Raw genomic sequence first — 16,275 nt, 5'->3', positions numbered from 1 at the left:
GTCAATTTTAAGCACACACTTTATTATTTACTTTTTATGTCATCTACAGAAAACACACTTGATCGTGTTACTTTCACAAGGTAAGTGTTGTCAATACCAGTAGTAGCAAAATTGGAGCAAATTGTTTAGTATGTTTGGAGACTTGGGCTACCAAAATGCGTACCAGGATGTGTACTAAAATAGACGAGAGACTTGAAACGACTCAAGAGGCACTTTCAGCCATCAAAACCATCAAACTCTACTCTTGGGAAAAATTTTTCGTTGACAGAATCACAAAAGCAAGAAAGTATTGAAGTAAAGATTGCTTAATTAGTGCTTAAGGTTGTATTTTAGGCAGGAAATTAAAACTATGTACGGATTGTACTATCTCAATGTGACTATCTTGTGACCGCTGAAGTTCTTTACTACGTAGACAATTGTTTTCAGATTTTGTCGTGGGCTTAGGGAGGTCAATTTCCAGAGTGCATCATGTTTATGGCAGAAGTAGTGGCTTCGTCAAAAAGAATCATGGATTTTCTAAATTTACCAGAAACAGAAACACCTTCCCAAGATATATGTTCAACTGAAGCTAAAGTCACATGCAAAAATGTGGACGTTGCTTTTGACAAAACGATTCTCGAAAATATCAACCTTACTATTAGTACAGGAATCACTTTCGTCACAGGACCAAAAAGCCAGTGGAAAAAGTACTCTTTTAAAGTTAATACTTCAAGAACATCAACCTTCCAGTGGTACTATCCTAACACAAGGAAAAATCTCATACGCGTCGCAAGATCCTTGGCTCTTCCCTTCATCCATCAAACAGAACATTCTGTTCCGGGAAGAGTAAACGATCTTAGATATCAAAAGGTATTAAAAGTGTGTGCTTTAGAGTACGACTTAAAGTTGTTACCAGACAAAGATGCTACGATAGTTGAAGATCGCGGTATTAAGTTGAGCAAAGGCCAACAAGCTAGAATTAACTTGGCACGAGCGGTTTACAAGAACGCCGATATTTATCTTCTAGATGATTGTCTTTCAGCGTTAGACAACCAAGTGGGTGATTTTATTTTCGAAGAATGTATCAGAAAGTTTCTCCAAAATAAAGTGGTAATACTTGTAAGTCATAACTCCCGGTATTTGAAAAAGGTAGACCAGGTTTTAATGGTAGAAAGTGGAAATGTAAAACCAGTGAAGTTGTTGGAAATTTTGGAAAAGTACAAAGATGTCACTGAAGATTTACATTTGGAACACGAAATTTTAAGGAAAAATGTAAGAGAAAGGAAAGTTTACCAAGAAATTAGTAAAAAGGGGGAAATAAAATCAGAAGTGTATAAAAAGTACTTGCATTTTTCTGGTGGTGTAGGCTCTCTTGTAGCTATTCTTTTGTCCTACGGTGTTGCTCAGTTTGTTGTTAGTTATCCCGATAAACTACTCAGCGAATGGTACAACAACAAGTATTAAGATAATACGACGTAACAGTGTATGATTTTAGGGTCAATCTTGAGCAAAAGCTTTCTAATTTTACTTCACACAACGACACACTAGATGATATTGTTGCAGAAACAGTAAGAACTCGTGATAACAAACTTCAAATTTACACCATAATAACACTTTTGTCTACTTTTGTAACCGTAGTGTCGATCATTGTTTACTGTAAAATATTCATAAAGGCTTCATTAAATCTTCACAAACACATGATAACCAACGTACTAAACGCCACCATGCACTTCTTTGATTCCACTTTTATAGGTAATATTCTGAACAGGTTTTCACTCGACTTCAATGTAATTGACGACTATTTACCATTCATTATAAATCAAGTGTTTCGGGTAAGAAAAGACATCCCTAAAGAAAAAATACACATGTTCATTATTTTAGATGATTTTCGGACTAATTGCAATTATGATATTAATAGCCACAGTGAACACTTCTTTTTTACTTCCGTCGGTGCTATTTTTTGGACTGCTGTTTTTATCAAGAAGATACTACTTAAAAACATCGCGAAGTCTGAAAAGACTCGATATGTCGAGTAGCAAAATCAAACAAAATGTACCCCTCTCTCTATTCTGATTAAATTTTAGCTAGAAGTCCAGTCATAGGTTACTTTCATGCATCTCTAGATGGTTCATTAACAATCAAAGCTCAATCAATCCTGAGAAATGAATTCGATCGCCACCAAAACGTGTACACTTCGGCCAGTTATATCTTCCAGTGTTCCATGAAGTCGTTTGCTTTCTACGTAAACATTCTTTGTACCGTTTTCATTGCTATAGTTGTTGCAAGATTCGTATTTTCTGATGAAGGTAACTATAAACATTTTTTAGTTAAGAGTTTTAACTACGTCTTTCCAGAATTCGCAGCCGGCAATGTAGGACTCGCAATATCACAAGCGCTAAGAATGACTTCTATTTTACAATGGGGTGTTAGAATGGAAAATTTTATGACTTCAGTTGAGCAAGCACTGGAATATGGTGAAGTCAAACAAAAACCCAAAAAAGGTCAAATTCAGGATAACTGGCCGAAAAAGGGCGAAATTCAATATTCGAACGTTTCTTTATCTTATAATGAGTCAAACGATTACATTCTAAAAGAAGTAAACTTTCCTTTTGACAATGATTTCCTGTTGATTTCCCCCGATTTCTTTTGATTTCCTCTGATTTCCTTTGATTTCCTGTAATTTCCTTTGATTTCCTTTGATTTCCTGTGATTTCCTTTGATTTTCTGTGATTTCCTCTTGATTTCCGATGATTTCCTGTGATTACCTCTTGATTTCCTATGATTTCCTTTTGATTTCCTCAAAATTTGTTTACATAATGTACTACAGGGAGATTGTTAACTTTTTTTTAACTTGACTTTTTTATTTTGTCGATAATTATGTTGAATTTAAACCTTTTTTTACCAAGTGTTTACTAACGTACGGTGACTAGGTAAGCTGAAGTGCTTTCCCTTTAGACGAAAAAAATATAAATAAAATGTATTGTGCTGCTAAGCAACAAACTGAAATGTTTAAGAAAAAAAATCTGATTTACTTACAAAAAGAACGCTACTCTAAAATCGAAGTTTTAGATGTCTAAATCAATAGAGTAAGTATACGTTCGAATTTTACACTTTTTTGGGTCAAATGTTTCTTCTAAAAGTGGACATATGCAACATTCTAGATTTTTTGCACATTCAGTCAGAAAACTTTATGGTGTATTTTAATTTTGAAATTAAAAATGTCTGGTGTGTACAAATTAGTTCGTTTAAATCACTAAAAGAATTAATAATAATTTATATTATATATTATTATTAATTTTTTAATAAATTATATTATGAAATTTTGCTTTTGACTTTACGAAATTAAAAGTACATAAGGCCAAGGATATTTTTAGTTATGTCAGCAGTTTTTACTTATCAGTGACTCATAAGGCAACAACGACTGACTCATACGTTCGCAGAGGTAATTAATGAATCCCAAATAGTCCAAAATCATTCTATTAGGTTCATCTCTGTGTTGTGCATACAAGATCATGTTAAAGTTTGACCTACTAAATCAAACTTATAATAATAACTTAAGTCATTACTTTTTAAAAATTGGGTTTATTCATTTATTATGGTAGCATAAACAGAAAAAAACAAGTAGTTTCATTTATTTTATTAAATGTTAAAAAAAACGGTAACTCTAAACATAAAAGTAAAGCATTTCTGTTGGATCATAACAAAATATCACAAAATAAAACAACTTCTTAAAAAATACTTACCCCATAACCTGGGTCGAGATTTGTGTATATATTGTAGATGATGTTGAAGTAAAAAACTTTACTAAATTCTAGCTACCCATAACTACAGATGATAACACTTTTAATTTTTTGTTCACAACTTTCAAATGAAGCATATTAGAAAAAAACATTTGAAATGCAAAATTTAACACGTAAGAATTTTTTTTGCACAATAAAGGAGTGGATAACCCCATTTGATAAATTTTCAGAGGTAATTTTCCCCTTTAAAAGTGTTCATGGGCACCTAGAATTTAGCACAGTTTCTTACTTTAGTATTCTCTACGATATATACTTGTACAAATCTCGACCCAGGTTGAGGTTACATTATCACAAATTTTAACCACATCACTTAAAAAAAAACTAGAATTAAATCAAATATTTTTTCAATATTTTTTTTTCCAAAACTAAACTGCCTCTCCTGAGTACCTGAGGTGGAGGTAGTTTCATTATATATTCATTTTCTTGGATCTCCCCCTGATCTTTAATGTCCGGAAACATAAAAGCATCCGGAATTTTTGTAACATTTTTTGTTTTGTTTTTGAGTTGTTAATTGTACTATAATATAATCGTCTATATTTAAGTCTGGTTTAGAACGATTAGTCTTACTATTTTCAGCCTTGAGATTTAAACGAGGATTCAAATCATCAGACTAATTGGAAGAATTCAAACTTTCGGTGTCCATGCTGTCATCATATTCGATACTACTTGGGTTGTCTAAATCAGATGAGTCACTTGATATATTATAGCGTCTTTTTTGTTTTCTAATTTGGACTGGTTTTTGAATTTGAGATGCATCTTTATGTTGAAGGCAGGTATCTGTTTCTGAGTTAACTCTACTACTATTACATTTCTTATTTTGAATAAATCTTTTGAGACGATCCACACTGACGCGATCCTTTTCATTGTCTAAAAGCCAGCAAAGTGAAGACTTTTTTATAACTTTTGTTGTATTCTCTAAGCGTATTCTGACTAGATCACCTTTCTCAATAAAAATATCGTCACTATCAAAACTTCTAAGGTGTATGTCTCTGTCAAATTTCTTAGATTCGTACGAAATTGTGCAAAGATCATTCAGTAAATCTTCATCTTGGTTAACTGGATCATTTTCCAAACTTTGAATTCAGTTACGTTTCATGGCTATTTGAGAATTGTTGTAATTTTCAATGCGATCGCACTGTTTTTCACTAAACATTTCATCTTCAACTTCGTCATTGCTAGAGAGCGGATTTTATGAAATTTGCATATTCATTATTTTTTGCATATAAGTCTTGATATTTAATATGTGAACGAATCATGCTAATTAAAAATGAATACAGCTATAAAAAAATTGCATATTTGCATATATTTGCCTTCTGCTGCATATTTCACGTAACGAGTGCATATTTTGCATTTTTATCAATTTTTGTGCTAATTTGAAAAAAAAAATAATTGTCATTCTATCGGCATTTAATGTAGTCCCAATTTGAAATGGATTTTATGACAAGATACTAAACGTTATCACCTTGTTATTACCCCACGATGGACAATATGAGTTAAATAACAAAGTACGACCTTGCGAAGAAAGCGACGACGTTCTTATTTATGACTTCATTGTCCCCATCGGCAACTTCGACACAATGGGCCTATCATAAAAACCACTTTAAACTGGGAAGACTGTATCTAGAAAGTCGAAATTTCATTAATCGTATAGCAAATATTTTCCTGAGCTTCAAATAACTAGGAAAGGTTTGGGTTTTATGGTAGTTTGGAGAAACCACTGGGTGTTAAACCATCCTTCCAGGGAAATTCGCGTCCTAATTACTTTTGGAAATACGTTCATTCCCAATATTTTTGTTCGTTACTTCAGTGTATTAATGATATGTTTTGTGGTGGTCAAAGCATTTAAAGCGATACAGGTGTGTCAATATGTCGAAGATAACTCAAATTAATTTATGGATTAAACGTTTTCCTGAACTTATTCTTCAAGAAGTATTTTTACATTTGTGGACGTAGTAGGTACGCAGTTTTTCTATTTACAAATACTTTAGAATCACTTTTTGTTAGAATATTTCGAAAAATATTTAAAAATAAATTGTTACCAAAATAGTAATTAAATAGTCGATTACTACTATATTTTGGTTTGTTCTGTTTATATTTATTTTTTAGTATAAGATTATTATCTTTAAAAATGTGATTTATGTATTTTTTGTAATAAAACGTAAGCTCGGTAAACCTGTTTTTGTAATTTGTAAATCAATTTAGTTCGCTTATTAAGCTTTTTTTTTAATTTTTGGAGCATATGCAACTGCATATCTCTGCATATATTAAGAAAAGTACTGCATATTTCCATAAATTTGGTGCATATCATATGATCATATTTCCCAAAATTTTGCTGCATATTTTCCGCTCTCTAGTCATTGCATTCATTGTCTTTACACGGAGGCAAAAATACATAGTTGAAATCTATCTCTTTCATTCCTAAATCTTCAGTGTCACGCAGACAATCCCGTAAAGCTGATTCTACGGTGCTTTGTATATCTTTATCTGAAATGTTTTCTAAGTCATCATTTTTCACAAAATCTCTCTTCATGATTGAACTTTTTCTCCTGATTTCTCTAGGAAAACGAATTTTTATCCAAATCGTTTTTAATGTTGTTTATAGTTTGCAGTCTGTCACTTCGATGCAACATATCTCTTATACTAAAATTAACAATTGTGCTAAAAGTTGAAGTCATTGATCTTAAGGCGTACTCTCACAAGTTTGAGAGCTAAACTTCCAAGGCAAGAACATATCATCAGTAAGATTACTTTTTTGAAAAATTGTAATTATTTTTATTAATGCGTGTCCATTGAGTTCAACGCATGTGTAGCAGTTGGAAGATAAAAAGTTATGTTTTACTGTATACTGTCTTTGGTCCTTAATCCATTTTTTCCATATTCGTAGGAAAAATATGCAATACCAAATGTTATATATATATCCTTTCTACAATAGATAACGTTTTGTCCATTATATAAGATACATTAGTTTGAAATAAGCTGTTGTTCCTGCACTATTGTCAATGTTGTCGGCTATCATTTTTCTTACTTCCGGGCTACACACTTTTTCTGCCGCTGCATAGTTCATTTTGTCTTCTGCTTTCAAATCCGTTATTGTTAGCATATGTTGATCTTTGGTGTAATTTTTTACTAATATTTCAAGGTAAGCAACTGTAGCAACGTAATTCCCTAGAGGTAATATTGAGTCTGATTTTAAACCTAGAATTGAAATTCCATACTTTTGGGCATCTTTCTGCATAATGGCAAATCTTTTTTTGACGTTTTAATAAGTAAATTTATTGTTGGTCCCAAAAAAGGAGAGGCAATACGGAGGAGAATTATCAGATAGGGGTTGTGCCACAATTATGTACGTATAATGAGCTTTTGTTCCAGTCTTGAAGTATTCTTGAATAGTTTGAGCGCAAAAAGCTATGTAATGGTTTGTTTCCGGTAGCCCATTTCTTAAAGGAAGCACAAATCCCACCCCTTTATTAGATCGAGAGTCATATTCTATGCGACCCGTTATTCGAGTAGCATCTTCACTGATCCAAACAAATTTCTTTAAATTTCTTTCTTCTAGGAATAATTTTAATCCTTGGAAGTCCATAACATATTCGTCCAGTTTTGTACTATTTTCAGCAATGTATCTATTTAAAGAAGATATTGTAGGAATGTTGGTAAATTCGATTGCAGCGTTTCATACAATAGACGACCTCATATGTAGTAGAGGTATAGGCAAAACTTTTTTAAAGTGGCGTTATACTTATTCTTATTACTTGATTTTGACGCATTTTTTGATGAAATGTCATTGAACATTTGGAGAAATTCATTTATCTTTGGCCCTTCTGTATCTGGCAGTTTTTCTGTTTCATTTCTACCAAAAGTGTAATATATGCTTTCTGTTAAACTAGACGTTAATTTGTTTTCACAGATAACGTTTTTAACTTGTTCTATCATGGGGAAAAAGTTGGTTAATAGCTTTGATATTGATTGTTAGGAAATGATGTGCGTCTTAGGGTTTTAACATTTGTCAAATTAATTTGATAGAGAGGAAAAACTGTAGTTTTGCACTACCTGAATTTAATGAATTGGTACCTCATATCACAAACTCAATTTTTAAAAACTAATTTGGGGTGAAATTATAAATTTGGTTTGTAGGTATAAAGCAATAATAATGTATCATTTCTCATCGGAACTGCACTTCATTAACTACAACTTTAATATATTTGACAAGCTGAAATATCATGCTGTCAGTTAATGATATTATACTGGAATTTTCTATCATTATCCCCTTAAAAGGTTATTTAATCTCCACTTTTAAGATTAAATTGATATTTTTTTTCTTATGATGAATGCTATGACTTATGTCGTACATGTTACGTTTATTAGTTTTAGAAAATATATAGTTTAACTGAATTTGCTATGATGATTTTGGATTTCCTTTGTTTTCTTGTTGATTTCTCTTTAATTTCTCATTGATTTCCTCTTGATTTCTCGTTGATTTCCTCTTGATTTCCTTTGATTTCCTTTGATTTCCTGTGATTTCCTTTGATTTCCTCTAGCGTGTACAATTGATTTCCTCTGCGGTTTACCCCTCGGTATCAATACAAAGTCACTAGCTTTAAATTACTTGAGGAGACACATTTCGATTATTCCTCAAGATCCTATTCTCTTCAGAGGAACCATTAGAGATAATATCGATCCGGAGAGGCTCTACACGGATAATCAAATCTGGAAATAATTTAGATAAAATTCTGGGTTATTATCATCCCAGTGAGGTGTAAATTTTGTTGAAAAAATGGATAGCCATAGTGGTTTTTACCACATATTCCACTACTGAATTATCATGCCAATTGAATTTCCATTATCATTGTTATTCAGTTTTACACTTTGACGTAGGTGGTCAATAGAAAAATTACTATTTCATTAGATAACATTAAAGCCATTATGTGCAGGTGTCTACAAAAAAATAGAAAAATGTTATCAGAAGACAAACAACGGTGGATCTTAAGATGTGTTTACTTATAAATATTTATAAACGGTTTTTGAAATGACAGTATCAAATTCTCGGAATGAAGAAATAAATAAATTTTAGTCGATGTTTTGTAACCACCAATCAGAATACTTTGTTAACAGATTCGAGTTCATTGTGGTAACTCTATATTTTACCATCTAGTCTAGATCATAATTGTACAGTATGCCCAAGAATTCACGATATTCACTTCTAGTTGAGAGAAAGTACCTATCTGTCTAATAATGTAATAATGTATGTTTGTCTGTAGCCAACAAACAGACAAACAGACAGACAGACAGACCAACAAATAACAGACAGATGGAAATCTAAATAGCTCGATAATATTTTAAATTTTTGTCTTGGACATACGTCATTAGTCTGTTTGTCGATGACAATTAAAACGTATAACAAAAAGATTTTTATTAGCAACAATGTAATATAGATAACGTTCGTATGACACTATATATAGAATTTAACGGTCATACAAATTTACTGACGAAAAAGTAGTGTAAATAAACAGTATCTACGCAACTGTGACGTCAGGAAAAGATGCCTCCCACTCCTCCTGTAACTACGCCACGACTTAAATGTCAGAAATAAAACCGTACATAAGTTTAATATTATAAAAACGGAAAATAAACACAATCACTTTTTCGTGAAACCCGATGTTAATTGATGTTCTAAATTTGAAGTCTACAAACTATCTACAATTGCCAGAACAGTAGTCGACTTTTGTTTGTCGTTTTATATTCATATCACATCATGTTGCTTGTTTGGCCAAAAAATAAATTGTGTTAAACACCTATTATTAAATCTAAATTTTTAAATTTTAAATAAGTGACTAGATATATCATATTAAGAGTGATTCAAGACTCCCACATGTGCATTACAAGTTGGACCGAATGTATGCAAATCTGCTTCATAATTTATTTAATCTCGTAATTGTCGATAACCATTTAATATGCATTACCAACTTCAAAACAGTTTTTCTTAACTATCGAAATTTCCCAATTTATAATAATCACTAATTTTACAAAAATAAATAGCTTAAATTTTACCGATCGTTCAGTAGTACCTTTGGTGCCTCAAAACAACTTATTTTTAATGAATTTCACAACAAACTGAGTCATTGTGCCCTCTAAAAGTTCCTCTACCCTTTACTAATCCAAGACAACTAATCTTCGGAAAACATAAAAATACAGCATTGTCTTTAAGTTTTAATTATTTACCGCTGACATTTCCCCACATTTCACAACTCATTATGTCTCAAATAAAAGTACATGAAAAGTATAAAACAATAGACAGAATAAATATTGATACACGTCTCCAAAGTACGTGACGTGATGCTACTGGCGTATTCTTCGTACAATAAATTTACCGATGATTAAAAGCTTTTATTATAATATATATTTATACTCTCCACCTTTACATTAATGGAAAGTCCACAACAAACCGCCTAAAAGTAGATACACCCAAACTAATCTTTCATTCTGCAACGACCGCACTCATGGTAACACCACTCGGTCACAATGGACCACATCGGAAAACAAACGAAAGAAGTCCATCCAAGACAAAAAGCCAACATATTTTCGATTATCTCCTTCTTGTAAGACTCCTCTTCTTTTCCAAAAACCATATTCTAACTCTATATATTACAGCTTCACGCTAAAGTTATTCAGAAAAGGCACTCAACGAGATCTCGAAGAGGATGATCTTTACGAAGTGTTGCCTAGGTACACTTCCAAAAGACTCGGCGACAAATTTGAAAGAGAATGGGAGAGGCAGAAAAAGAAAAACAACAAAAATTCAATTGTGCGACTGCTGTTGGCCGTTTTTGGAAAAGAAGTTTTTTTGCTTGGACTAACACAACTCACGTCTAAAACTATTATAATGTAAGAAGTTCTTTCGGTGCGTTTGTGTTACTTAAGGTTTATTTTAGTATTTTCCATCCTCACGCTTTGAGCAAAATTATCTCCTATTTCAATCCTGGTCAAACTGATATGACAAAGAACGATTTGTATTTATGGTCTGGTCTTTTGATAGGAGTTACTTTGATAGATGTGGTCTATGCTCATAACTACCATATGGCTATGGGTGCTCTAGGCATCAGAATTCGAACAGCTTTTTGCTCTTTCATCTACAGGAAAGCTTTAAGGTTGAGTCCGTCACGACTTGGGGATATTTCTATTGGAAAGATTGTCACTCTTATTACCAAAGATGTTCACTGCTTAGAACACTTTTCCTACTTAGTAAACGACCTGTGGATTGCTGGGCTCAAAGCAGGTGTTGCTGGTTACGTCATCTACAGAAAAATAAATGTGGCGGCTTTTGCAGGAGTGGGTTTTTTTATCATCATACTACCGATACAATGTGAGTTATTGTCATTCTTTGCTTTTTTATACAACAATTTTTTGTATTGTAGTTTATATGGGTACATGGGCAGCTAAACTACGTCTAAAAATGTGCAAAAAGGTAGATGAGCGTCTCCAAAGAACCCAAGAAACTCTCTCTGCAATCAAAATCGTAAAAATGTACACTTGGGAAAAGTACTATAACGACAAAGTCCTAGATGCCAGAGAGTAAGTACTAGCACGAACTTTGTCAAAAATTCTTCTTCTATCTTCTTAGAAAAGAAATCAAAAGCATGCAACTTATCTTCTACCTCAAGATGATCATCCTCCAAATCGGTGTCCTCAATGGCAAAATTGCTTTTTATCTTCTTATCATGACTTACAAGTGGCTTGGAAATCACGTAACAGCCGAAATCGTCTACTACATCGACTATTCGTTCCACATTCTCTCACACACTCTCGGAATTAGATTCCCTTCAGCCATCTCTCAAGTGGCAGAAGTCACCGCTTCCGTCAAACGTCTCGGCAACGTTCTAAAAGCACTAGAGGTGCAAGAAACCCCTGAAGAAACCGACCTAGTCATCAAACCAAAAGTCGCGCTGAACAACGTAGACGTTACTTTCAAAGAGAAACACGTTCTGCACTCCATCAACCTCAACGTCGATCTGGGTGTTACACTGATAACCGGACAAGTCGGAAGTGGCAAAAGTTTCCTCCTTAAAACAATCCTCAAAGAATTTGAACCTTCGAATGGTACAGTTTTAACCCAAGGCAGAATTTCTTACGCGTCACAGGAACCCTGGCTTTTCCCATCTTCCATAAAACAGAATATTTTGTTCGGGGAGAAGTACGACGAAACCCGATACCAAGAGGTGTTGAAAGTTTGCGCTTTGTTGTACGATTTTGAGTTGTTGGCTGAAGGTGATGCGACTATCGTCGAAGACAGAGGGAACAACTTGAGCAAAGGGCAACAAGCTAGAGTTAATTTAGCTCGTGCTGTGTACAAAGAGAGTGAGATTTATCTCTTGGATGATTGTCTGTCAGCTCTTGATAGTCAAGTCAGCGATTTTATCTTCAAAGAGTGTATCATGAAGTTTCTACAAAACAAACTGGTGATTTTTGTAAGCCACAACGTAAGTCATGTTAAAGAAGTGGATAATGTGGTGATCATGCGACATGGAGCAGTTACGTCGCATGTCAAGTCAGCTGACATTTCTGAGAAGGACATTCTACAAGAAGTAGATGCAGAAGAAATGGCGATAGAAAGTGGCGACGACTTGGAGGTGGAAGCTGAAGCAGACGAGGAGACGAAACTCATCACTGAAACCACAACCGAGAGAAAAGTCTACCAAGAAGTCAAAAAGAAAGGCAAAGTTGATTTTGATGTGTACAAGAAATATTTACAGTTCGGTGGTGGACTTTTCTCTTTATTTTTAGTGGTTTCCTTGTATACTACAGCGCAATTCTTCCAGAGCTACGGCGATAAGTTGGTCAGTCAATGGTAAGATTTTGTCTAATCGACAACACAAAGTAGGTATATCGTATTTTTGTAGGGTAATCCTTGAACAAAAAATCTCCAATTTAACTCTACATAACACCACGAATACTACAATACTGCAAAAAAAGGAAGAATCCGAAAACAAACGCGACTATATTCTACAATTATTTACAGCGATGATAGTTCTAAACACGGTTTTCGGTGTTTTTAAAGCTATAGGTTTCTACTCGGTTATTAGACGAGCTTCCATTAATCTCCACAAACACATGATCACCCACATTGTAAACGCTACTATGCACTTCTTTGATACTAACTTCATCGGAAACATCTTGAACAGGTTTTCAAAAGATTTGACCACGGTTGACGAGTTTCTTCCTTTCATTTATCACCAAGTGTTCAGAGTAAGTCACTACAAAAAATTTTAGGCAAAGTAAAGACTTGCAAATTGTAGACCGCACTTTCTGTCGGTGGAGTCATGATTGTAATCGCTACAGTCAATGTCTATTTCCTCGTCCCAACAACTTTCTTCCTAGGACTACTAATGTTCATACGAATGTACTACCTGAAGACGGCCCGAAGCTTGAAACGACTAGACGCCACAAGTAAGTCCCAAACTACTTCAAGACTAACCCAATATAAAACAAATTCCAGCTAGAAGTCCCGTTGTTGGTCACCTGAACGCAACTCTTGAAGGTCTGACGACCATACGAGCGTTCAAAGCTGAAGACATTCTTCGTGAGGAGTACGACCGTCACCAAGACTTGTATACTTCAGCTACTTACATCTTCATCAGTTCGATGAGAGCTTTTGCTTTCTTGTTGGACTTCTTGTGTACTCTTTTCATAGCAACAATAATTGCAAGATTTGTTTTCTCCAATGATGGTAAGTACGGATGACACTGTTTCAATTCCTGAGTTTTTCTTTTAGTGTTTTTGGCTGGTAGCGTTGGTTTGGCTATATCACAAGCCTTAAGAATGACAGGAACTCTCCAGTGGGGAGTCCGAATTTGGGCAGAAATGGAGAACTGCATGACTTCCGTTGAACGTGTCTTGGAATACACGGAAGTGCGACAGGAGAGTACTCAAGGGCAAGATTTGGACAACTGGCCCAAAGAAGGTGAAGTGAAGTACCAGAATGTGTATTTGTCGTATAACGAGTCAGACGAGTACGTTTTGAAAAATATCAGCTTTACTGCCCATCCACAAGAAAAAATTGGCATTGTTGGTAGAACAGGTGCTGGAAAGTCGTCCATCATTTCTACTCTGTTTCGACTCTATGAAGTCGACGGGAGAATCGCCATTGATGGCGTTGATACTAAACTAGTCTCTTTAGATTGTTTACGTAAGCACATCTCGATTATCCCTCAAGATCCGGTTCTCTTCACTGGAACTATCAGAGACAACATAGATCCTGAGAGACAATATACAGATGACGTGATCTGGAGCGCGATTGACTCTGCTTATTTGAAGAAGTTAATACCGAGCTTGGAGTACGAAATTACTGAAAGCGGCTCTAGTTTCAGTGTAGGACAAAGACAACTGATTTGTCTCGCTAGGGCTATTGTTCGGAACAACAAGATCATAGTTCTAGATGAGGCTACAGCTAATATGGATCCGGAAACTGATGAACTGATCCATCAGACGATTCATAAGTGTTTCAAGGCTTGTACTGTATTTACTATAGCGCATAAGTTACATTCTATCATCAATTGTGATAAAATCATTGTTATGGATAAAGGAGAGATTATTGAGTGTGATGATCCTAACAGTTTGCTGCAAAATAAAGATGGGCACTTTTACAAGATGGCGAAGAAGGCGGGGATTACGACGCAAAATGCAGCTTAAAAGACAAAATGAGAAATTCTACTCTATTATGAAGATATTACGAAAAATTTAAGACATGTAAAACTTGGTCAATAAAATTGAATTATTATTATCAAATAAAAAATATTTGCTTTAAATACTTCCTAGTCTCATTTACTTCACAGAAAATTATATATTTTAAACTTTGCTTTCGACATATTAAAAAAAATCAAAAACTCCAAAAATTTCAACAAATAAGTATTCCACCTGTTTTGTTTATTACATATTTTATGAATTGGCATAATGTTGTACACGTCTTATTGTCGAACAGTCAATGCAGTACTTAATATTTATCTAAGTCAGGTAGGCACCGTTTAGATAAAGTAGGTCGTAAAACTCACAATCTACGTGGAAAAATAAAAAAAGCAGTGGCAATCTTTATTAACTTGATTACCACGCTACCACGAAAAATAAACTTTTGCGTGAAATATTTAAGTGTAATAAAATCCCCAAAAGCTCCCTTTTTTATTTTAGTCGTGTATAAGGAATTCACGTTCGGTAGATGTAACTAGATTTGGTAACTTTTTTTTTTAAGCTGTGTAACTGCGGACATAATTGTTCTAGTGTATAATGTATTACTGGAATGTCAGAAAGTAGGTATCAAAAATGTGACATGTAAGTACGTAAAGGTCAAATATCGAAAATGTGATGGTTTTGTGGTAATCTGGTGAATCTATTTTTGAACTAAGGAGAAAATCACATCCCTCTGAAAGCCCAAAGAGCAACCCGCATGTAAAATTTTGAATCTTTTCCCTTCACTAGTTTTTTTAGGAGGACAAGCTTTGATGTCATCATCATGGATCCACAATTTCATCATGGATCCGTTCTGGTATACCATGTCTCATCCAAGAAAATGAAAAGTAAATCTTTACCACAATCACGCAATTGGAGATAGGTACCGCCTTAGAAATTTGATTCTGGCAGCTATAACGTGTTTAAAATGTGAAAAACTTCGCCTTCGGAAACCTAAATTTATACGTGTATTACGTACAATTATTTTCAAAGCCGAGTGTTTTACCTCTTACAAAACAATAACGATTATATAAAACTTACAAACCAATTGTAGAACGGAACCAACAAAGCATGTAGGTATATAAATCTGCGCAGTCGTCTTCCTGATTCTGATTATAATATTAACAGCACAAGCGCCGCTGTATCTGTATTATTTTAAAATTCGAAAAACACTCGACAACACTAGCGAACTTTACGGAGAATATTTCTGCCACCAGTTTAACTGTTTCCGTTTTACCCAATTTTTTGAAAACCACGAAAAATTTCTTGTTTCTTTTCCTTTAAAATGAGCTTTCTCGTGATTACTTTTATGGAAATTGTTTCCATGCTGTATTTAAGGATTTTCTTGAAACGAAGCGTGTTGAAATTAGAAAAACTTCGTTTTTTTTCCACACAATTCAGATTTGACATTTGAATTAGAAAATTAGACAGTTGATGCCAATCTTAAATTTCTAGTGATCTTAAGATTGCAACTTAACCACAGAAAAGTTTCTGTCAGTTACTTCTACCGAACGTGAATGCTTATTATAAATATAATCACATAACCACGATATATTTTAATACTTAATATTATTTAAGGAACCAAAGCTATTTGTTGTTTCGTTGTTTTTTATTCTTCAAGATGTATACAATATCTGCCTCGTCACCTATAAAAATTGCCAAGCGACGTCTTTTCAACGTCGTTAATTTTAAAGGGATTTACAACTTGAACAAAAGGAAAATAAATAAACATAAGATAATGTGTGAATAAAAAAGACATATTTGCACAGCAAATTCCGATTTC

General features: G+C 33.9%; 2 protein-coding genes across 2 annotated transcripts; both read left to right on the top strand.

The window, feature by feature from the left end:
• Nucleotides 1-155: 155 nt before the first annotated feature.
• Nucleotides 156-5,371, top strand: LOC135130568 (ATP-binding cassette sub-family C member 4-like). Its single transcript, XM_064057970.1, has 8 exons — nucleotides 156-286; nucleotides 334-373; nucleotides 445-1,424; nucleotides 1,475-1,547; nucleotides 1,653-1,731; nucleotides 2,064-2,285; nucleotides 2,334-2,575; nucleotides 5,225-5,371. Exons 1-8 carry the CDS (start codon nucleotides 156-158, stop codon nucleotides 5,369-5,371), a joined length of 1,914 nt encoding a protein of 637 aa, XP_063914040.1.
• Nucleotides 5,372-10,183: 4,812 nt separating this feature from the next.
• On the top strand, nucleotides 10,184-14,565 carry LOC135130012 (ATP-binding cassette sub-family C member 4-like). Its single transcript, XM_064057301.1, has 9 exons — nucleotides 10,184-10,375; nucleotides 10,428-10,661; nucleotides 10,709-11,139; nucleotides 11,192-11,348; nucleotides 11,398-12,621; nucleotides 12,674-13,019; nucleotides 13,070-13,220; nucleotides 13,270-13,500; nucleotides 13,546-14,565. Exons 1-9 carry the CDS (start codon nucleotides 10,299-10,301, stop codon nucleotides 14,460-14,462), a joined length of 3,768 nt encoding a protein of 1,255 aa, XP_063913371.1. The 5' UTR covers nucleotides 10,184-10,298; the 3' UTR covers nucleotides 14,463-14,565.
• The last annotated feature ends 1,710 nt before the right edge of the window (nucleotides 14,566-16,275 follow it).

The sequence above is a fragment of the Zophobas morio genome, unplaced genomic scaffold (assembly GCF_036711695.1).
Source record: "Zophobas morio isolate AGI-343-1 ecotype UQ-CSIRO unplaced genomic scaffold, CSIRO_AGI_Zmor_V1 ptg000017l, whole genome shotgun sequence".
NCBI classification, from domain to species: domain Eukaryota; kingdom Metazoa; phylum Arthropoda; class Insecta; order Coleoptera; family Tenebrionidae; genus Zophobas; species Zophobas morio.
This window is presented reverse-complemented; position numbering and strand designations above follow the sequence as displayed.

Excerpts from the sequence above, each read along its gene's own strand:
- LOC135130012 (XM_064057301.1), top strand. The coding sequence starts at position 10,299 with ATGGACCACATCGGAAAACAAACGAAAGAAGTCCATCCAAGACAAAAA. Across the intron at positions 10,662-10,708 it reads ACGTCTAAAACTATTATAAT|TATTTTCCATCCTCACGCTT; the intron begins GTAAGAAGTTCT and ends GGTTTATTTTAG. Across the intron at positions 13,020-13,069 it reads TTTATCACCAAGTGTTCAGA|ACCGCACTTTCTGTCGGTGG; the intron begins GTAAGTCACTAC and ends TGCAAATTGTAG.
- LOC135130568 (XM_064057970.1), top strand. The coding sequence starts at position 156 with ATGCGTACCAGGATGTGTACTAAAATAGACGAGAGACTTGAAACGACT. Across the intron at positions 287-333 it reads AGAATCACAAAAGCAAGAAA|GCAGGAAATTAAAACTATGT; the intron begins GTATTGAAGTAA and ends GTTGTATTTTAG. Across the intron at positions 1,548-1,652 it reads ATGATATTGTTGCAGAAACA|GCTTCATTAAATCTTCACAA; the intron begins GTAAGAACTCGT and ends ATATTCATAAAG.